This window comes from Prunus persica, chromosome G1 (genome assembly GCF_000346465.2).
Source record: "Prunus persica cultivar Lovell chromosome G1, Prunus_persica_NCBIv2, whole genome shotgun sequence".
Lineage (NCBI taxonomy): Eukaryota > Viridiplantae > Streptophyta > Magnoliopsida > Rosales > Rosaceae > Prunus > Prunus persica.
The window spans coordinates 32,222,529-32,244,540 of record NC_034009.1 but is presented as its reverse complement, the minus strand read 5'-3'; the positions used below and the strand labels follow the sequence as shown (position 1 = coordinate 32,244,540).

The 22,012-nt window shown below is 36.9% G+C and overlaps 5 protein-coding genes across 14 annotated transcripts; 2 read left to right on the top strand and 3 right to left on the bottom strand.

The window, feature by feature from the left end:
• LOC18788900 lies at positions 81 to 3,482 on the top strand. Of its 6 annotated transcripts, XR_002269928.1 has the most exons (5): positions 81 to 380; positions 699 to 1,278; positions 1,531 to 2,100; positions 2,419 to 2,759; positions 3,389 to 3,482. XR_002269928.1 is itself a non-coding variant. In XM_020555873.1 (3 exons), the coding sequence occupies exons 2-3, from the start codon at positions 724 to 726 to the stop codon at positions 1,966 to 1,968; spliced, it is 993 nt and encodes a 330-aa protein (XP_020411462.1). In that variant the 5' UTR covers positions 81 to 380; positions 699 to 723; the 3' UTR covers positions 1,969 to 2,296. The 6 variants fall into 6 exon arrangements, 1 of the variants encoding a protein (XP_020411462.1); XR_002269930.1 differs by lacking the exon at positions 3,389 to 3,482 and having other exon boundaries at positions 2,463 to 2,871; XR_002269929.1 differs by lacking the exon at positions 3,389 to 3,482 and having other exon boundaries at positions 2,460 to 2,871.
• LOC18793977 (gibberellin 2-beta-dioxygenase 8) lies at positions 3,089 to 5,752 on the bottom strand. The gene is made up of 3 exons (XM_007222339.2): positions 4,635 to 5,752; positions 3,849 to 4,170; positions 3,089 to 3,667 (listed from the first exon to the last, which is right to left on the bottom strand). Exons 1-3 carry the CDS (start codon positions 5,096 to 5,098, stop codon positions 3,419 to 3,421), a joined length of 1,035 nt encoding a protein of 344 aa, XP_007222401.1. The 5' UTR covers positions 5,099 to 5,752; the 3' UTR covers positions 3,089 to 3,418.
• On the top strand, positions 9,335 to 11,099 carry LOC18788967 (photosynthetic NDH subunit of lumenal location 3, chloroplastic). Of its 4 annotated transcripts, none has more exons than XR_002269605.1 (3): positions 9,335 to 9,684; positions 9,835 to 10,740; positions 10,851 to 11,099. XR_002269605.1 is itself a non-coding variant. In XM_007227585.2 (3 exons), exons 1-3 carry the CDS (start codon positions 9,651 to 9,653, stop codon positions 10,947 to 10,949), a joined length of 387 nt encoding a protein of 128 aa, XP_007227647.2. In that variant the 5' UTR covers positions 9,353 to 9,650; the 3' UTR covers positions 10,950 to 11,099. The 4 variants fall into 4 exon arrangements, 2 of the variants coding, with proteins under 2 accessions (XP_007227647.2, XP_020409929.1); XR_002269606.1 differs by having other exon boundaries at positions 9,336 to 9,684; positions 9,923 to 10,740; XM_007227585.2 differs by having other exon boundaries at positions 9,353 to 9,684; positions 10,487 to 10,740.
• On the bottom strand, positions 11,209 to 15,765 carry LOC18792958. 2 transcript variants are annotated; one of them, XM_007222414.2, is made up of 9 exons: positions 15,204 to 15,765; positions 14,317 to 14,672; positions 13,625 to 13,724; positions 13,454 to 13,510; positions 13,015 to 13,132; positions 12,811 to 12,893; positions 12,165 to 12,226; positions 11,989 to 12,085; positions 11,209 to 11,632 (listed from the first exon to the last, which is right to left on the bottom strand). In XM_007222414.2, exons 2-8 carry the CDS (start codon positions 14,634 to 14,636, stop codon positions 11,989 to 11,991), a joined length of 837 nt encoding a protein of 278 aa, XP_007222476.1. In that variant the 5' UTR covers positions 14,637 to 14,672; positions 15,204 to 15,765; the 3' UTR covers positions 11,209 to 11,632. The 2 variants fall into 2 exon arrangements, with proteins under 2 accessions (XP_007222476.1, XP_020409928.1); XM_020554339.1 differs by having other exon boundaries at positions 14,317 to 15,765.
• On the bottom strand, positions 18,059 to 21,641 carry LOC18791573. Its single transcript, XM_020559585.1, has 5 exons — positions 21,268 to 21,641; positions 19,525 to 19,623; positions 19,294 to 19,390; positions 18,909 to 19,083; positions 18,059 to 18,674 (listed from the first exon to the last, which is right to left on the bottom strand). Exons 1-5 carry the CDS (start codon positions 21,295 to 21,297, stop codon positions 18,614 to 18,616), a joined length of 462 nt encoding a protein of 153 aa, XP_020415174.1. The 5' UTR covers positions 21,298 to 21,641; the 3' UTR covers positions 18,059 to 18,613.

Genomic DNA, 22,012 nt, shown 5'->3' with positions numbered 1-22,012 from the left:
TATAGGGCCTGTAAAAATTATTGCGAATGAGTGATTGGTATTCAATTGCATCCGCAGATTTTCTTTTCAGAAGTCTCTAGATACTTCTCTCCTCTATTTTGTCCTTTTGCTTAGTTTTTAGTTTTTCTATTTTCGAAGTGCGATGATCCGTTTTAGACATTTAGAACAAAGTCCAGGTCCAATTAAGCCCATCGTTTCTTGCCAAGCTTAGCCCATCCCAATCCGACACCCCCCCCTCTCTCTTCCCGGACTCTATGACCGTCAAATTCTCAGGCCACAACACAAGGACAAAACGGGAACTTGGGGAACCCCATCCATCCAGACCATCTCTTATTTCTTTCGCTTCTTCTTGTTGGCTTCGTCGACCTTGTACTGTACTGGTATGTACTTTTAGGGTTTCCTTTCTCTGTTTCGGTTTCCATTTCCTTCTGTTTTGCCTGTTTTCTCGGGAACCAAGCGGAATTAAGAGTTCGCATTTGGTGCATTGTTAATTTGTTAGGGTTCTGATTTAAGTAAAACACTGGAACTGATTACAATCAAAATTAATCGCCTCAGTTGTTTGGGTTTGTTGAATCGATTAGTAATACAAGTTAATATGATAATTTCATTTTAAAAGATTGAGTAGCTAACTGAATAATTTTAGGGTTAAATTTTTGGATGCCATCTCATATTTTTTTCAACCATTAATGAATTTATAGGTTAGTTTAGTTGAGAGAAAAAGAAATGGTGGGAGTTGCTCCAGAATCAGATGATGGAAGTAGGAGACGTTTACCACAGTGGATGCTGGGCATATCTTCTGCTGGCCAGGTAAGGAAGCCTAGTAATGGTAAAGAGGAAGGACCTGCCTCTTATGAAACTGAAACATTGGGAGAAAACTCACACGTTCTTGTAAAATGTGAGACAAAGAGAAGAAAAAAAAAATCAACTGAACAAGAAGAAAAGTGTAGTGGACTTGGGAGAAGAAAAGTGCAGGAGTCTGGTGCTCCAGAGAGACAAAAAGCAAAGGAAACACTGGGGGAGAACTCACATGTTCTTGTAAAATGTGAGGCAAAAAGAAGAAAAAGAAACTCAAATGAACAGGATGCAGAATGTGATGGAACTTTTCCTGAGAAGAATTGTAATGGACATGGGAGAAGAAAAGTTCAGGAATCTGATGCTCCGAAGAAGGAAAAAGCAAAGGGTTCCAGCTGTGGAAGTGATGAAGAACTAGAAGTCCGGACTTGGACTGATGATGATGTTGAACTGACAGTGGAGGATTTAGTGATCATTGCTGAAGAGGTGATTTGCTCTTACTTTAATATTGAAAGGAATTGATTTTGATCTTTTCTGTTCTTACATCTGTGATATATTGCTATGGTTTCTATTCATAAACAAGATATTATGATATATTCTACAATCTTATACTTGAACACCAACTTGAGAAAATTACTTCACTATTTATGGCTGATGATTGTTTAGATTGACTTAGACAAATATCATGTTGATAAGTACACGAGATAGAAGTCTAAAGTTGCTATCTTTATCATGCAGTATATTAGAGCTGATGGGAATATAAATAAAGAAGAAGAAGCATCGAACCAAGAATGTGAATCAGACAGCAGATTTCCAGAAATAGTCTCTTCCGGTAATGAGTTAGAAGATTCTGCTGATGCCCAAATTTGTAATCGAAGATCACTCATCGCAGATACAACTACTTTTAAGCCGAACGGGAGTTTGGCAAGTAAAGGAATTGGCTTAAATTCAGGTGGAACAGGGGATCCTGCTCAGGACATGCTGGATCTGTTTTTAGGCCCCTTGATGAAGAAAACCGTCGAGAAGGAGAGTGAGAGTCGATTTTTGACAGAGGATGTGACATTTGCCCATGAAATCATTAGAGAAAGTCATAGTAATGTTGTTAGAGAAGGAATTGCCCCCATAATGAAGAAGAAGAGCAGTCTCAAAGACAAGGTGGCAATGTTTCTTGACTGAATCAGGTATCTTAAACTGTTAATAGTACAATGAAGTGAGAAGAAGTTTTAGATGATACATAATACTGAAGAGTGATCAGAGGCATCGATCAGTCTTCTTCGCTTCATCTCGCCACAGATGCTGCTCAGCTAGGTATTTCTTTGCTACCATTGACCTTGGTTTGTAACCAAAACTCTAGGATTCTTGGATAAAGTGTATTGCATACAATACTATCTGACTGCTTAGAAGTTGGCATACAACAACACTGATATTTTCTGTAATAAATGCTTTGAATTAATAAGATACACTTAACTTAGGCAGACATTTCTAAAGAGCTGCCCACTTTTAATCTTGAAGATAAAACTACTCCAATTATTACGATCATAATTGTTTGTACTTTCCCAATCTCTCTTTTACCTAACAGACTTGAGGTTAACTTGTCCTTAGTAATATCAATATTTTGTTCTGCAGCAGGCTCTTATGTATTCTGTGCAATGGTAAATATTAATCAGCAGCAGGTATAGAGTTTCCATGGTCTGATCTGATGATGCGTAGGGTTTGAGCTTGGAGGTTGTAGAAATTCAATGTGACGGCAACCGCCAACATGGGAGATGGCTTCTTTTCAAAAGGTTTATTATCTGCAACCGCCGACGTATGAAGATAGTACAATTTCTTCTTCTTTTTTCTGTTTCAAGGGCTTATCATGTTACCCTGTTAATTATGTCTTGTGTGATTTGTGTTTTGTGGTGTCTTTTCCGTGTGTTGACCGAGATCCGAGATGTTTACGGCTGTCATTCTGGTTGGTGTAAAAAGTAAGTAGTGATTTGATCTTGATTCCATGGCTGGCACCATAATTGGCTTATCTCCTACGTGTTGTTACTATTTCATTTCATTCTTTTTCATGTGTGAAAATCTTTTCCCCAATGGCAATAGCCAATAGCTGCGTTGGTGTTTTCTAAGTTTGTGTGATTGGATAAGCCTTTGTTGCTTCCCAAATCACGTCTTTGCTTATTTCATCTTTCAACGTTCAACTTTATCTCAGTCATATCCTATGTTAGTAAAAGTACCAAAGTGTCTGCTAGATTCGTAGCATATTGGCCACTTTACGAATTATTTTAATGAATCGCTGTTGGTATGAAAGTGAAAAAGAAAAAGACAGGAAAAATAATATATATATATATATATTTATGTATTAATCTCCAAGTGGAGCAGAAACTTAAGTGTAATCTCTGTAGGATAGTTTTGTATTGTGGTACGATATCCCTCCCTTCCCCTGCTTACTTAGTGAAAATTACAAATGGTGAGTAGTATAAATATAATTTTATAGTTGAAGTACTAAGAAATGTGTGGGGCGGGGTGGGATTCTTCTAGGCAAGACAGCAGGTGTTGACGGTTGACTGTTGACCGTAGACTATTGACTATTTGGTTTGCTGCCCTTTAGGATTAGGAGGAAGGCAAGGTAAAGGAAAGCTTATTGAAGAAGAAATCTTGAGAGGCCAACTTTGTGGCCAAGTTTCTGAACATCCTGTTGAATTTGGTTCCTGTATTCTCGAAAAGTGAACTTTCTATAGACGGAAGAAGGTTCTGGCGATGTGCTGCTGCAACTCCCAATTAAGGAATCATAGGAAGGGCACATGAAGTAGGCGATTGAGTAGCGTTCCATCTTCTCGTTTGCCATCACCTTGTGCTCCACACTTTTGTACACATCATTGCTCCACGCCTTTATTAACAAACAATCCCAATTATATTAACTAATTAAATCTACGCTTAATTATATTTAAATTTTAATAATTAAACTAATTAAGTATAACATGTGCTTAATTATATCATCACATCACATGGTATACTTACTACATTTGCTTTCTAATAATTACACTGTAATTAATTATTTAATTAATTACCTGAAAAAGATCTCCAATGTTAACGATAAGTGCGTCTGGATTGGGTTTCACAGCAACCCATTTGGAATCTTTCATGAGCTGAAGTCCTCCTACTTGGTCTTGGCAAAGAATTGTGAGGAAATCACTGTCAGTGTGAGGCACCAAGCCAAACATCTCTGGGGATATTGGACAAGCCGGGTAGCGATTCAATCGAAGAAAGCAAGTGCTCGAGTCACAAATGTCTTCTAACGATTCCTTTCGGTGTCCCAGATTGTTCGCTAGAATCCCAGCAAGCAAATTTGCCAGGTTTGACATGGCTGCTGCAAATTCCTCCATCACTCCCCTGTTGCAACAAAAGAAGAAGCCCCATAATTAGCCATACTCTGCCATGCTGCATTGCCTACTGTCTTGTATTTCAAGGCAACTTGTGCATTTACACTTGCTTTTAGAGGGACCAGTTTCCCACATGCCACACACAAGTTGTAGAGGTTGATCTTCTTTTTTGGGGGGTTCCAGAATGTTACACAGGTAGCTAGATAGAATTAATCATGTGGCATGTGTGGCATGTGCCTTGTCTTTTCTTCTTTTTTAAGTAACTGTATATGAGTTACATTGAAATTGATGGGCCAAGTCAATTCTACTTTTACTTTGAGGATGGATTTGTTGATTATCAGATTAATTAATTTACTTGTATGGCATCGGCAATGCTTTTAAATCTTAATTAGCTTTGATTTAATGTTGAGGGGGAAGAAGATGGAGAAAGAAAGACAGCTTCAAAATTAAACAAGAACATCAAAAAAAAGGTACCTGAGAGAACCAAAGTCCTCCCCATAGCTAGCTTCTTCTGAGATTTTGGTGACAGGAATGTGAAAAGCTTCAGACCAAGAGTATTGAGTTGGCCGCGTTGCGGTTGGAGTCCCCCACCTGTATGAATTGTTGAGAAGCCCACAAGTAGCTTTTCTCTCAAACGGTGCAGCAAACAGCTTGAGCTGCTCTCTCCTCATACTCTGCAGCAGCTCAGGGCTGATGCCGTGGTTCAGCACTTGGAAGAACCCCCACTCCGACGACGCTCGGCAGATGGCTCGAGCGCATTCTAGGCTCTCCCTTGTGTCAGGGATTTTCAAACCATGAAGGTCTATCAATGGAAGCTGGCATTCTTCAGCTGGGACCAGCCCTCCAATGTGGCGTTGCTGATCAACTTGAACAAGATTGGATGGATTGCGCACAAGTGTTCCATAATGGTGTAGGAGAGGTGGGTTTGATTCTATCATTGTCTTCGTCGTCCTTTGGTGGTGATTTGCTGCTGCAGGTTTCAACTTCGAGTTATGCGTTTATGGAAGTGAACAGGCTGAAAAAATATATATATATATTTATATATGGAACAAAGAGAGTCCAAGGTTGCGTCAGTTACTTATACAAGGCAGGGGCAGGGGCAGGAACAGGAGGATAAAGAGCACAAGAAGAAGAGTACAAAATGTGAAAAGAGTAGGAGGGTCAAGAGGGGGAGCTCTCAAGTTGTGACAATTGTCAGAAGGAGACCATTTCTCTCTCTCTCTCTCTCTCTCTCTCTCTGATATTGCTTTGAGCCTGAGGGAGACTGAGTCGTTCAGTCTACACTAGACACAAATACTTGCAACTTAAATCTTGAAAATAAATAATTAATTGGAAAAACAGAGGGAAAAAAAGGTATAAGAAAGGAATGGGAAAATGATGAATAGGATGCATCCAAACCTAACTCCTCCTTTTTGACTTTCTGGACAATATGAAAAGTTTTGATTCAATGCATAGGACCCTTTCCTCTGATATGGCAAACTTGTCCCCACTTGGTGATTTGACTTTTGTTTTGTTTTGGACCTCTCCCCTCTCTCCCCTCTCTCCCCTCCAGTTTTCTTCTCAATGTGATCATCATCATGTTCATCTCCCTTTTCTATTCATTTTATTTGTCTATCAACTTACAACACATTTCATTCAACCACAACATTTTCACCCTCACCTGTCTGTCTGTCTGTCTGTCTTCAAAGTGCCGTTTTATTTATACACAACCTCAGCCTTAGGAACCAAGCAAAGGAATAATAATTATCATTGTTCTAGACACTGGGAAACTGCTAGGTATTTCAATGTGACATAACATGGTAGAGGATTGACCTCCTTTTTTAATATTTGCTGAGCTATCACAGATACACACTGCATGGCAGAGGTTTTAACATTGGCTATACAAATCTTTCCTATTCTCTCAGCTCAGGCTCCTTTGAATTGAATGGTTATAAATTATAATTTATTGGGCTGGCAGGCAGAGGCAGAGGCAGAGGCAGAGGCAGAGGCAGGGGCAGAGGCAGGCAGAATTGAGAAATGAGAATTGAATCCACAATATGTCAATGATATGGGCAAAAGACAAATGCATGTGAGTGAGGAACACCAACACCAACACCAACACCAACACCAACCAACTAGTCTGTTTTCTGTTTGATAATTAATAATTACTTACTATAATCCTTTCCTTAATACCCTTTTTAGTGTCAATAATTAGATGCCTATCAACTCATAATCTCCTTAAATTTAGCCCAATTAAACATTTCCCTTGTTTGAATCTTTATCCACCATGACCAATAGACTTGACTGAGATTTACTGCTGCTGTGCTCTGCATGTGCATGTGCTTGCTTGGAAATACAATAAAAACACATGTGAACAAGGGCCCCAAAATCATAAGCAATTTTGGTCCACGGAGACATGGTGCCGCCCAGATGACTCTTTTTCCCCCTCCAAATTGGACAATATGACGTAACAATCTATGTGGTGTGCTGGTGCCACTGCCGCCCAAAAGCCACAGCGGCATGGCATATCCTCCTTCCTCCTCCTAACAATTATGTCTCTGTCACCATGTTGTAACTCGTGTCAGTCCACCATACTGACTCATACTTGAATTAAAATAACGCAAGGGACCAATCAGGCGGCTAACTTCTTTCGGAGTATCAGATGCTCGAAGAATTAGGGTTTATTAAATAAATTAAATGTTTGACTAAAACCTATGTGTGTCTCATGCTTTGCTTTGGTTGCATTCGTATGTTGTTTACAATAACATCAGGAAACAGTTTCGTTTTGGAATAACGCGTTTTGGCCTTTTGGGATGGAGAATTTTGTTGTCAGTGACGCCAAAAGAGACATAAACATTCATCATTCTTCTTTCTTAATGTAACTTGGACAAAAACAAAAGCTAATCTTCTTCTCTAATTTTGGACCCAAAAAAAAAACTATTACTTTCTCAACAGGGAAAGTTCTTTGTCCGAGAGTTCATGAGCAGTTGATTGCAAAAGGCAAAAGTGGAAATTTGAAGAAGAAAATGTATGTATTTGTGGAATTCGGTGAATACAAAGAGGCTTTCGATGTCACTTTGATTTGGAAGTTAATGCTCAACGCTTTGTGTGATCAAGGGCTTTTCTTCTTATGAAAAAAAAAGAAAAAGAAAAAGAGTTGTCTAGTTTTTCGGATAACAATTTTTCTTGTCCAAGCCCACCCAAATAACAACTGGGCCTATTTAGATTCCCTTTCTGGTTTTCGAAAAATAGAAAAAGAAAAAGAACCGCTATTAGCTTCCTTGATTTTTTTTATAATTTTTTAAAATTAACGTTCGAAAAAGAAAGATATTCGAAGTTGAGACCACTTTCAATATCGTGAGCAGAGATACGATACTACTAAATTAAGAGCCAATTGATTTTTTGAATCCCAAACAATGTAACATTACTACTAATAATATAATGCCTTTTTTACTACATATTTGATGATGATTGTGCAGTGACAAATTTTATCCGTAATTGGTCGATCACGTGTCCTCGTAGGTTAGTCTTATTGCGCCCGTCATATTTGTTAAGGAGCAACACCTATAGGGCTCGAACTAAATTGTTTATATAGGCTCAACCTTGCGCATCTACTTCTGGCCCTGCTTTCACATAATTGGGCCGGCTTCTGGCCTTTTTACACGTTATTAGGCCCAAGTTTTTAGCATGTTTGAGCTAACTGGGGCGATTTCGTTTGTGGACCATTTATTGACCCAACTTTCGACCTAATTTCAGGTTACTGGATTCATTTTTAAGTTAATTGGGCCGATTATTGGGCCACTGTTCACCCCTTTGGACCAACTTTTGGGTATGTTTTCACGTTATTCCGCTGACTATTGGTCCTGTGTTTACCTTAATGGGCCTACTTTTGGGCATGCTTTAACATTATAGGGCGGACTATTCGGCCTTATTCACGTTATAGGGGCAAATTGGGCATGTTTTCACGTTATGGGCCCTCTTGGGCCTATGTACACCTTATTGGACTGAAATTTAGGTTTTCACGTTATTGGCCAAAAGTTGGGCATGTTTTCACATTATCGGGGTGACGGTTGGGCCTGTAATCAACTTATTAGGCCCACTTTGGGGCCTGTTTTCATGTTATTGGGCCGATATTTGGGTATGTTTTCTCATTATTAGGCCCACTTTGGGGCATGTTTTCATGTTATTGGGCTGATATTTGGGTATGTTTTCACATTATTGGGCCGACATTTGGGCCCGTTTTGACGTTAATGAGCCAAGTTATGGATTTTGGGACCTAAATCGGGGCCTGGTTTCAGCATTTTAGGTGACTTATGGTCTGGTTTAAAAGTTCTTGGGTCAACTTTTGGGCTCGTTACAAGTGGCAGACTATTGGCCCTACTTTTGGGCTTGTCTTCACATTATTGGGCAGTCTTCATATGAAAGCCCAATATTCGTTCAAGGGCCCAAATTTCTTCAATAGTGCCAATCTTGTTTCACAAGCCAAAAAATTCGATAAAGGGCTAACTATTGCGTTATTGGGACCATTAGTTTGTCTGAATTTTGTTTTACTGGTCTACTTTTGTTAAGGGGGCCGTTAGTTATTTGCTTTGTTGGCCCCACATTGGACCAAGAGTGTAAAAACTAGGCTAAAGTTCGTTGGGATGAACGCTTTTCTATAACTATTTTAAAACCAAGTGAGTGCCACAACAATTAGGGGTCAATGGCCTAGTCTTGAAGCCCAAGCCTCTTTACAGGCGAAGAGCAGGCCTACAAGGCCTGGGCTTGACAGCTTGTCTTCCGTTTCGATCAGAATTGGGCCTTGCTCTTATTAGTCCATTTTTATTTATATGTTTTCCAAATTTTATGCTTCATTTTCCCCTAATTTCTTTTTATTAAAAGGGAAATTCTATTGGTACCCTATAATTTGCTAACTATTACTCACCTATTTTCCTGTTAATTTTTTAAGCCACTAAACCAGTAGTAGAGTTGGAAGTTAATCTTAATGGTATTCATTCCAATAAAATTTACGGAACACTTTTTATGTATATTTCACAATAAGTAATATATAGATATTGGAAAATAAAAATTGCATCCACGACTTTTAAGTACATAAAATTAAGATAATTTTAACGACTTGAGCTACAACTCTTGTTATTTGTGTAAATTGGGTTTGGAATTGAGAAGACAGAGAGAGAGTGAAGCACAAAGGTAATCCAAGAGAGAAAATCGGTGAGGCATTGGAGCAAGAGAGCTTTACGCGTTACCCCGTTTGTGTTTAATTATTCACCATTGATTTCAATATCATTATCATTTTCTCTGGGTATATTTTACTTTTCACTTTTTAATCCAACTCTAGTTAAGATATTCCCATTTTCTTTTTTATTTTCTTTTAAAGATATTTCTCGCATCCCACCCCAACCCCACCACCGCAGTCCCTACCTTTAACTTGTTAAATATATTTATATTATTTTTAGGAAGACAAAATGAAGTTTTAATTTCTTGCCTTGAACTAGTATAGACTAGAGACATATGACACATCCTTGTTTTGAAGAAGACCGTCCAGGTAACTCTGACTGACTCATCTCTCTCGTTGTTCCTCTCTCTGCTCTATTTGTTTTTGGTTTCTTATTATTCTCTACTGCTTCGAATTTGGTATGTTTAAATTTATTATTTTCTCTGGGTTTTGTTTTGTGCCTCAATCTCTTTGATATAGGATGAACAACATGTTGATTATGTGCTCCTCCTTGGGTTGAGGGGTGGATTTACATATGCATATTTCCAACAGTTTTTTTTCCCCTCAGAAAGAGAAGAGGGATCAAAAGTCCCTTTGAAAATTCTCCATTGCGTCGTTGGAATTCAATGAAAGCTTCTGGGTTCAATCAAATTATGAGATAGTAATGAATTTCCAGCAGCTGCTTGCTGGGTTAGCTCAAGTCCGTCCCTCTCTTTCTCTCACACCACCACCACTTCATTCGGTTCTTAAACAATCCTTGCCATATTCTTTTGGCATCGTTCAAAGTAAACATGTGGATGCAATTAAAAGGAATTAGAAATTTTATTATTTGAATATGTTATTCTTAGCATTGTATGTAGGTAAAAGAATCTTTTTGTCCAGAAAGTTTTGTGCTTTGATCAAAAGTGCTTTTGCTTTAATACAAGAAGAAGATATCTTGTTGTCACAGTCGTCTCAGTTTGTATTTTTCTTAAGCATAAAGGCTTCAACTTTTCAATTGGAATTTGGATGTGTATATGCTTTTCTTGTGACAAGAGGGAAACATTGTCCTTCTCGTCCCTACGAGGCTATGAGGCTATGAGGCTATGACTAAGAAAAAAGAAAAGTGGTTGATGTCGTGTGTTTAGTGTAGGCCATGGTAAAATGGTGGATGTTCAGTTGAAGGGAAGTGCTTGTAGGATTAAGAAGTGTGCCTTGGAGTTGCTGTCGATTGGGAGCGATCTGATGAACGAGGGTCAGTCGTCGTGGGAGTTGTTGGGAAGGGATCTGCGCCTGAAATCCACATTCTTGTATTGTGATCTTAATCAGATGATCTCTTGTGCACCAAGGGAACAGAAGAGGGCCCTCACAGAACTTGCCAACAAATTGTTTTGCTCCATTGAAGAGGTAATTAACCAACCATTTCTTTCTGTTTCTAGCTGCATTATTTCACTTCCTTCGGGTGTTTTTTTTTACCTTGAAATAACAAACCCATTTTGTTTTGTTGCTTTTGGCAGTTGGATCATGCAATGAAAATTCGTAGCGTTCCTTTGACCCAAGATCGATACAATCAGGCTGCTGTCGTCTTACAGGAGGTGATGGCTCTCGCGCCTTAAACACGACACGTCGTCGCCTTAAATTGGTGTCCACTAGTACAGTACAACAATTTCATCTGTAAATAAAAGTTTTATCCTCAAGGTATATTTTTTGTTTTGGTGGTGGTTGTTTTTGTTACACTATATATATAGGACATGTTTGTGTCGGGTTGTGGGTGACTGGTGGCTGGGAGATGGGGAAACAGGAAGCTTGGATGACCATGCATTCGATGAACATTCAAAGATAGAGAGAGACGATCGAATTAGAAAATCACTACCCTTTCTTCCCCATAGAATTGAATTTTAAAGTGTTTCATTAAGGTGGGAGGAAAAATGGGCAAACCAACAAATCAAACCACGGTACCCAACATAAGCGAAGTGGTACAATTAGCAATTATAAATTGAAATTTACAAGAGAAGAAAAAAGAAAAAAGGAAAAAAAAAGTGCCTGCAGCTCCAACTACATTTATATATCACTTATTTTTCTGCACAAATGAGAGTAAGGGTACATAATATGTATTTAGACACGACACATGCAGCCAGGGGATGGAGCACTACACGATCAAATGACATATTGAGACCAAGATTTGAATTGAGGAGGCTCTGCGTAGGCCTTGTCAGATATTTGCAACTCTGCTTCCCAACTTGTACACTTTGTGCTCAGACAATGAGGCAGTCCATCAGGATTCAGGACCTTGATTTGTCTGCTTGCATTTGGTAATAAAAATAAATAAATATCAACTCTGTATATCCAAAAAAAAGTTGAGGCATATTCATTCATATTCAGCACATATGGCATTAAGCAATGAACCTAGCGAAAACATGGACACCACAGTTCATAGCGAAGAAAAGCAGAACTAACAGCTAGTACTTGCATATAAAGCATATCAGATTACAGGCTGAAATGATCTAGAATTAACTGTTTATATGACAGGAATAAATAAAGAGTAGACAATCATCCCCCCCCCTTCCCTCTTTTCTCTCCCTCCTTCACAAGTGCCCATGTCATGAAAAGACACACATATATGAGTTCACTTTATGTCATTTCACATGAACTTACCTAAGTTGTATTACGCAAGATACTATTAGCAAGCTCCTCATTAATGGATACAGGCAATGGTGGCATTCGGCTCATTATGCCAGGCATACCTCTCATGCTGCAAAAAAAGAAACAGCATTGTCAAATGTCTCACAAATTGGCATTATTTGTAATATAGATTGAAGATATGTACATACTCATTTAGGATTGAAGTTATATTGTTCCTCGTGCGGCAGAAGAGGTCAATGTTTTCCTGTAACTGTTTATGAAAGAAGCAAACCTCTAAGCAAGACAGAAAAGCACATGCTTCTTATGTTAATGAGAATATATGGTCATCTGAAATGCAGAGAAAATTTATGCCAGCGCATTTTAAAATGAGAGAAGAAAAATTTGGGGTACCAGTGCTGTGGGTTAATGATAATACACAAGATGGGGCAAATATAAGCTATTTCTTCCCTTCTGATGAACTGGTGAGAAGGTAAAAAAGTCATACTAAAAGAAGAGAGATGACATTACAATCTTAAGATTCAGATACTTAGGCATACAAGGACATTCCCTTGAAGAATCATCATAGTTGAATCACCAAATAGGCAATAGTTTAACATAACCAAATTCCATCGATTGAATGGATAGTCCAAAAACGACTAAAATAAAGGTCAGCTTAAAATAAATAAGTAACTAGATGAAGTCAATTATTTCATTATATATGCTGATCAATGGACAAAGTGAAATTCCAGAAGAAGAGTATAAAGCAGTATATGCTGTTATAATATGAAGTGCACACATGGCATGAAAATTCAATGTATAATATTCAACACGAAGAACCACGGATTATGCATTGACCTTGTATGTAGAAAGATTAGATGTGATTTGACTAAAAGCTTGAGCATTTTGCTCCAACAGATGCTTGGCTGTGCCACTTATTCCTGAGAGTACCCAAAGAACAATTACATCAATGAAACTATCAAAAGAAATTTATAAATAAACAGGAACTAAGTAACTTAGATGAAAACTAATAATAAACAGGAACAAGGAAGTTTCTCTAACCTTCACAATGCAAACGCTCATTATGGTCCATATGGTGCACCATAAGAGAATATGCAGCCATGTCTAGTGGTGGAGCTGACAGTATGTTTGTCTTTGAGGAAGACTCCATCAGTTTATCCTGAAGAAGCATGATCTTTAGAATACGGGTTCTTCAATCAACATTAGATCCTAAAGACATTAATTGGTTCAATTAAAACCAAAATCCCATCTCTGGTGTTATAGCTTACATAACGGAGTTGGAGAACAACTCAAGCCAACATTACATAAAAAGTCATTCATGCAACATAGGATTCTTTTTTTCAAGGTTCACCAATGATGATACATACAGTAATGTTCAATCTCAGAGCCATGAATTGAATGACACTTCACAATATAAAAATTAAAAAACAATTGAACCAATAACCAATGTTAGAAGGTTATCTAAATTTCACCAACATACCTTCCTAATGTTCCCCTTCTTTCCCATAATGTGTTCTTCAGGTTTCCTACGCTTTCTCTGCAAAAAGATTTCCAGAAGTAGTTCTAACTCAATCAACAAATCTTAAGTAAACAGATAACACAAATCTCCAAAGTAACGAACAAACAGCATTAGGAAGAGTAAAGAGCTTACCGTCATCCATCTACACCTCAAAGCAACATCACGCACAGTTTTATCACGCAATGTTGCCGCAATCTTTATGTACCTCATAATACTTGGTTCCTCGGCATATCTACATTTTATTTTAAAGATGGCACAGAAATATTAAACTTTAAAACAAACCCTAGATGAAACTCACCATAGTAAGATACCAACTATGCAACATAAAGTGAAGTGAAAGAAATTCAATCCACATCACAAAGGAAATTATGAACATAACAAACAGACATGTGAAACAGACTGGGCTATTAGAGCATAACAATAGCATTGCAAGTTCTATGTTGCAGGAATGAGAAACACTGATAATTATGGCAATGAGTGAAAGACCCCACAACATTATGAGCACGATGAGAGGCCATAAAGTTATGGTTTAAGACAAAGAAAACATATATATATTATGATAATATGAGGATGCCCACAGAATTTGCAGTTTGTTACAGAGAGTACAAACAATAGGAGACTCCATCAACAACAAAACCTATTTGCGCCGGAAACTTTGTCACAACTTCCGGCGGATCATAACTAAAAGTAGTTTAGCAACAGGGAGAGGACAAAAACAGCATGAACATCCAAGTAACAGGAAATTATACACAATTGGGGCACTTAAACACATACATACATGACAAAAGTAAATTTAATAAAAGATAAGATTCTGAATGACCTACTTGACAAGGCCCTCCTCCAATTTGTATTGTTCCTCCACAGACCACTCAACAGCCAAGCCTGTGTCATGCTTGAGCCCGGGCACCGAATCGAGAAGAAGAGAACCTGATGAATTCCCAGATTGACTAATTACAGGGTTGTTGTTAATGATACCCGAATTCGCAGAGAACATCATGCCCCCATCCGTCCCGAAGTAATTCCCCATCGGAATCATATCCGAGGTGCTGTTTATGGCCCCAGACTGGAATGATATCGCGTGTCGGTTCAAACCGTACCCGAAAGTTTCGTCGTGGTGAAACCCCGTGTTCGACTCCATCGCCATTTCCTTCTATTTTTCCACAATTAAATCCCAATCTCTCTAACAAAGGACAGCATACAATCAACTAAGCAATTCAAATCAACGCAAATTTTTTCTGAACGAATTGAAATTCCACATCGCGTATAGCCAACGCTTTCTTTCTTGATCCCACAAAATCACTGCTTTGGGGTTGTTCAATTATTAAAAGAACCTTGGGTCATCAAAACCCTAGATTCCATGGCCCAACGACGATTACAGCTAGCTCAATTATACCACACAAAACCGCCATAACTGATAACTGGGAACAAAAAGCTTCAAATTCAGCAGAAAAAGCAATTTCAAAAGCAATACCCAAATCCCCAAAACTTGAACAAAGGCACAAAAAGCAAAACCCCTGAAACTCACAATCTTGAAAGCTCGAGCAACACAAGAAGAAGCAGAGCACGACTCCGACCCAGTACTAACCAAAACCCATAAAAAATTTTAAACCATTGGCTTCCTCTAGCTCCAAATGGCGGATAATGGAAAGCACTGAGAGCACCAAGTGGGTACGTGTGGTGGTAAGAGAGAGAAAAGCTTGGAGGGCGTTACCTTTTTGGGTTCAACTTTCCGACGAAGCCCTAATTGGCCCTCTTTGCTTTCTTTTTGTTTTTGTTTTTTTTTTTTTCTGGGTAGTAGTAGTAGTGATGGCTGGCTCTACTCTCTTACTCTCTCACTACTACTTTCTCTTTATTATTATTATTGTTTTTCTTTTTCTTTTCTGTTTCGTTGAAAATCTTTTGGGTTATTTGGTTATGGGAGAGTGGTGCTCTTGTTTGTTTTCTCTTTTCTCCAAAGAAAGACAAAAGAGATAGCTCAGAGGGCTTGGAGCTCAGCCAATGGGGAAGCTAAGAATGGGGGCAACAAAAAGTTGAGGGCGTTTATATTAGTTTTCATTTTCTTTTCTTTTTTTATTCCTAAAGTTGAATAATTTAGTTTCTAGTTGCAGATCTTGGAATTCAGCAACAGTGCGAATCCCCATAAGCATTTGATGCCAATTATTGTGGACTCTCCACCTTTCCTTTCTCCACACTTTCCTTTTTTTATTCATCAACTTTTTATTTTTGGGCCATAATTTTTCCACTTTCCTTTAATTCACTTATAGCATTCATAATCATGCTCTCTATTTTTTAATTAGGAGTTCTCTATTAAATTTAAACTCCAATCATGCTCTCTAATTTAGGAAGTCATAAATGCTATAATTCTTTTTTAATTGATCCATCTTAATTAAAAAATAATATAAAAATAATAAACATGAATTAAAAGTTTTGAAATACTCATTAAATAAAGCAACATTAAATTATAAGAAGCCACAAAGAGTCTTTTCTCTCTCTTTATATTTAGGGGCTCCTAGAGGTCTCCATATTTTAAGAGGTGAATAAGGAGCATGGTTGGAGTTGTATTTTTCTAAATCCTCTCTAAAATTTGTCTAAAGAGATGATTGGAGTTGTAAGTGGACAAAATGAGAGTGTGAAAATTAACTCCCTTATTTTATATATTTTTTTAAAATGGTTTTAAAAACTCTTTCGTATAGTGAAGTTGGACCCTAATCCTTTTAATATTATACTAAGATCATTTTCTTTAATCTTTTGAACTCACAAATCCAACCCACTTAATCATCACAACTTTTTCTCCAAACCCAACTTTAATTAATCACAGTTGTAAAAGTAAATAGTTTGGAATAATTCATCTATTTTTTTAATCCTCTAATAACTCAACTACTGGATGCAAATAGTTAAAAAGGGTGTTGTTAAACAAATCCTAAAATTAACTGAGTACATCTTACTACCAAACTATTTATTAAATTACTAATTTACTCTAATATAAAATGATTATATAAAAAAATTATTGAATTGTGAAACAAATATAATTTTAATAAGTACACCCTACTCATCATATACAACCATAATCAAACATAAGCGTATTAGAGCGAAAAAATATCCACCGAAAAAGAGCCTTTGAAAGAGTGAGTTTGTAGTCACGTACAAAGTCATGAACCCAACCTTCTATATTTGAATTTGAACTTTTGTACACATATTAATGCATTTGTTTCAATTTTTCATATGTTGAGCTTGCATTCCATTATCGTATCGAAAAACAAAGATTACTTCGATATCTGATGTTCATTTAGTTTTGAATAAGCACACTGCTGCAACTAGTATAGTTTTGTTTATTGCTACATTAAGAATAATTTGTTCTCAAATAAACTAGTTGCTTCATAATATAAAATGAAACTGAAGAAGCATTCCTGCAAAGAACTTTCGGACGGTACGGTGATTTCAAGGCTCTGCCTTCTCTCTGATGTTGCTGTCATCGACTTTCTCAGAGATTCTGGCTTTGTCTGCTTATGGGGGCCATATCATAAGTTGCATGTAGACCAAAGAAGACAGTATATAAGCATTACTAGACTACGATACAATTCCAAATCTTTCAAAAGCTTCATGACCCGAAGATCCTATAAGTAAAATGTTTGTTGCAATTGACGAGCCTTGTAGCAAAAAAGTTTCTTTAATTATGAAACGTTTAAGAAGAGCCTTTGAAATTGATCATGGATGATAAAACGTTTTATTAGGGTTTGTGTGATAGTGTATTATGGTGTACCAGAAGTATTTTTGATAATTGAATAGGGTTTACTTAGTTCATTTTACATTTTAATTTAAATATTAAAGTGTACTCAGTTAATTTTAAAGTTCATTTAACAACACCCTTGAATAAATGACATTATTTTTAATGTGATTGGAAGCTATTATTAAGCATTTTATCCTTCCTTTCAGGGCGCCTGAAAAGTATGAAATCGTTTTGGATCGAGCCTGAGCCTGAACATAGTCGAGACACAACCCTCAATTATTAACAAACTAAGGCGGGACCGGCCCATTAAATTTCACAGGACGATGGACCGTCGGCTATTGATTCTTGTTTTTTTGGGTCAAACGACCACTGATTCTTTTGGGAGTGCCTGTAAGTTCAGTAGTCATAGAAAGAACATTTAGTTCCACCGCGCTGAGTTCCAAATTTGAATAAGGAATTATTTTTTTTATGCGGAACTAATTTATTTACGTTTTGTTAACACTATATATATCGCGGTCTTACCAAGTATTTTCCCATTTCAATTATTTGATACACAATTATTATTATTTTTTTAAAGAAAAGTCAGGGGAGGGATGCTACCCCATCCCAATATCAGGACATACCAACACCTCTTTGAAGACTAACAGAGACGGTCTTAGCTCATTTTTTTTGTTTTTTATACCTACCAAGAGGAACTATTAACAGCAAAACTCAAACCTAAACCTTCATAACGAAAAGAACTTACTTTGATACACTTTGACATGCACTAATAACACTATTTTCCTCGAACCACGATTAAGCATTTTTCTTTCCTTTTCACTTTCAAGGTGACTGACTTGTAACATGAATCTAGATTAATCCATACAAAACGAGATGTTGATGGTACAACAGTTATATCAGAGAGGTGCCAATTAATTCAAAATGCCTAATTAATTACATACTTCTTCACCTTGTGGAGGATTTTTTATTTTTTATTTTAAATGGTAACACCTGAGTGATGCCCTATAATTTATAAATGAGACTGCGAATTGAAAGGTTTTTTTATGTATAGAATAGAACCCTTTTGTGTTGAAAACAAGAATCACAGCAAAATTAACCTAGCCAGCTCTGGACCATGCACATAAGTTCCGCAGTTGGTGAGCAGAAAACGCTGGATCATTTAACAACAATCATATATACTGATATTTGATCTCCTCAACTGGCAGGCAGAGGCAGACCAACCGTTAGATCAAGATTGCAGCATGGATCATGGATACGCAGTAGTTATCCCCAGCACACACAGCTACCAACAAATTAAGGCTGCATCAGAAAATTAAAGTCCGAGGCCAACTGGAGAGAGAGAGAATGCTGCGATCATATAAGTATATGCAGAGCACAGCTCCATCCATGGTTTATCAAACTGTTCTATTAATGGCCAGTGTGAAGTATATGAGGATTAATGTGCCCATACTGGACCTGAAGCCAACAAACACACACAATCACATACAAATAAACTGAAACATTAATTAGCAGAAGAAGAAAGAAAAAAAAAAAAAACAATCATTTCACATTCATCCAAAATGATGCTTGAAAAGAATGATCTCATCAATCATATTTGTTGAGAGTCTTGATGGACATTGAATAAATAGAATTGCCATAGTAAATACCTCTAACTTTCATGTTTATGAGAGAATGAAATGGGGGACTTACAGTGTTGCAAATATGAAAAGGATCTTCCGAGGGTTGATTGCCATAAAGCGATTCAACCTCTTGCTCCGTCCATCCCCTATGTCAATGAGATTGGAGCCTGTAAGAGCATTTGAGGCTGCCGAGATTGCTTTTGCGGTGATCAATGACTGCTTCAAGGGCTCCAACTGAGAGTTCACTGTCAAGGGGACCATGTACAAATAAAGTTTAAATTGCAATTATGCCAAGATGATCAATAATTCTGAACGTTGGCATGGCACCAATCTTATTAGAATAAAATATAACAATGACTTTTCAACAAGTGAAGAGATATAGCTCCTCTGTCGACAATCAGATTGCAAATTGTCTTTTGAGACTTCATAAATAGATAGATGACTGTAAATTATACCTTTCACTAGAAGTTTCTTTGAGGGTTCATCTGTGTCTTCCTCGTCAGTATTAAAAAATCTCTCTGCTCGATAAGACCATTTTCTTGAGAGTGCTCTCTACAGGGAATGTTGAAAAAATAGTGTAAATTAAAGAAAAGCATGATGAAGCTCGCTAGATCGACCAGGAAATTAGTGCATCTCATGTGAGAAGGAGTAGTTTCAAAATTGACAACAAAGAGACTACTACTTACTGTCATTTTGGGGCTTCCTGAGCTTCTATCTGAGGGTTGTGCAAGGCTCTCAATATCCAACACAACAGTGGGAGTTCTATCTGAAGCACTAGTATCAGTCTGTGTTAAATTGCATAGAAAATATCAGTATTATATTGGTGAGACACCCGAAAAAAAACATATCATCTTACTTAGCACATATGAATGAGAAAAACAAGTAAAATGGTTAGTTATTAATCTGTAAGCTACTGTACCATAGATTCTAGTGTTTGGAGAAAAATAAAAGTCTTCTACAAACATTGACAAAAAAAATATAAAAGTCTTCTAAAACAATATGAAAAACTCATCCAAATAACAGTTGAGTGCAGCATTACACTAGCTTATGTTTCGTTTTTTATAAATAAAACAATGTTTAGCATTTATTTAGGCAGACTACAATTTCTTAATCTTAATTTCTATTGTTGTTGACTGACAGTTGTTAGCATTAGGGCTCCGAGGACTAGAAAAAGTACCCTGAGAAACGACAGACAAACCTAAAGCAGTAGGCAAAGCATTGCCAGAAGTTGTGACATTATTGGAGTATGTTATATAATCTTTCTTGAAGATGTCACCCAACCATGTAGCCAATACCAAATAAACTTGTCACAACTAAGTCAACCAAATTAAACAAGGTGACAAAAAAAACTAATTATTTGGATTTAGGACTTAACACAAAGCTAAATGAAATTAGATGAGTAAGTAAAGCAGTAAAGTAAAGAACAGTGCACCAAATTCTTGGACCACTCTCCATAGTCCCATGTGATGTTACATAACCGAGGCAACAAGCACTATACTAAAAATACTCATACTTTAAGCTTAAAAATATTGTTATTAGATAATGCTAAGCTTAATCACATGATGCCTGTTTAGTTGTTTGCTCATATCAAGCTAATTAAGCGTATAAAATAGTTTGGTACTGTAATCCGTAATGAACTACAAAAAAGAAGATTAGAATATGTTTGGTTATGTATAATTGTTGATTCATACAAAGATAGTGGCAATTAAGACAGTAATATCAACTACTGTTGAGTCCGTGAGATGAGTGAAATTTGTCTGTTAGCAGCATGGGTGGAAATGGAACCTTACATACACTTACAGCATCAATAATTGATATCCATCCATGATCCACCTATATATATATATATATATATATTTTTTTTTTAAATTTTTATTTGGACTCTAAACAGAAACAGGCATTTTCTATAGCTGTAAGTGTAATTGTACCTGCCTACGCTGAAGATTCCTTTCATTGTTGCAGGATGGTGGGCATTCAGTTTAAATAAAGCTAACTAACACATTTTAAATTTTAATTGAATTTCAAATTAGCAATTTACTTACATGCCCATCCATGACGTAATATGCCTCTTTTTTTTTGCTTCTGTTATATCACGCTATTACTGTTTGCTTGATTTGAATGTCGATTATTACTCATTTGAAACTTTGAAAATGACCATATCTGAAATGTAGTTATTCGGAATGAATTGAAGTTGGCTTTTCTAATGATTCAAGTTTGTAATTTTTCTTCCCAAACAAAATCACATACTCAAAGTTCAGCTTCTCCATCATCGCAAAGTCGGAGAGAACATAAAACAAAAATAAAAGCATCATTAAAATTCCTTTGTTTTGTTAATTTCATTTTGTTGTTATGCATCGGTGGTACCTAATTGGACTGAAAATTGACATAGAATTAAAATAATCTGCAAATTAGAAGAAGATGAAGAGTACCTGTGGGTGTGGCGTCTGCCGCTCGTCCATTCCAAAAATTGACAAATATTATTCTCAGATAGAGAAATGAAGCAGAGCAAACAGAGATAGGAGATCGTCGTCCAGTGCCCCTCCTCCTTAATATTCCTTCCAACCTCTGAACAGAGAGAAACTGATCACCGATCAGAAAGCGCTCGCTTTCTCTCTATCTCTGAGACTCCTCCTGTCTCCACCGTCAGAAGATATCACTGCCTCGCTGCCTCACTGAGCGTAGCAGATGAATGAAACGGAGAAAATTAAGTAGAATTTGTACCGGCAGATCGCTCTCTCTCTCTCTCTCTCTCTCTCTCTCTCACTGTCTCCGGCTCTCACGAGTCACAGACACACATAATATTTATAAATATAACAAATAATATTATTAGCATATTTAAAAGGATACGATATGAAGATAATATATATATGCTGCTAGGTTAGGTCCATGGACAATTGGACATTGTTTAATTATTTTCTCTTTTTTATTTATCTTTTCCTATCGATCCAACAGTGCTGATTCAATAATAATATCATACTGATTTTGTATAATATATAGTTGTTGGCACTGTTTGATATTCTGACTAATTATATATTGTCACGTGAAAAAGTTATCCCACATAACATATCTTGAATAATTAAAAATAACAAAATAATATTATTAATGTTTCCCTTTTATCACGTACGTATTCTGTTCATCCCAAAAAAATACGTACATATTCTGTTCATTATTTTA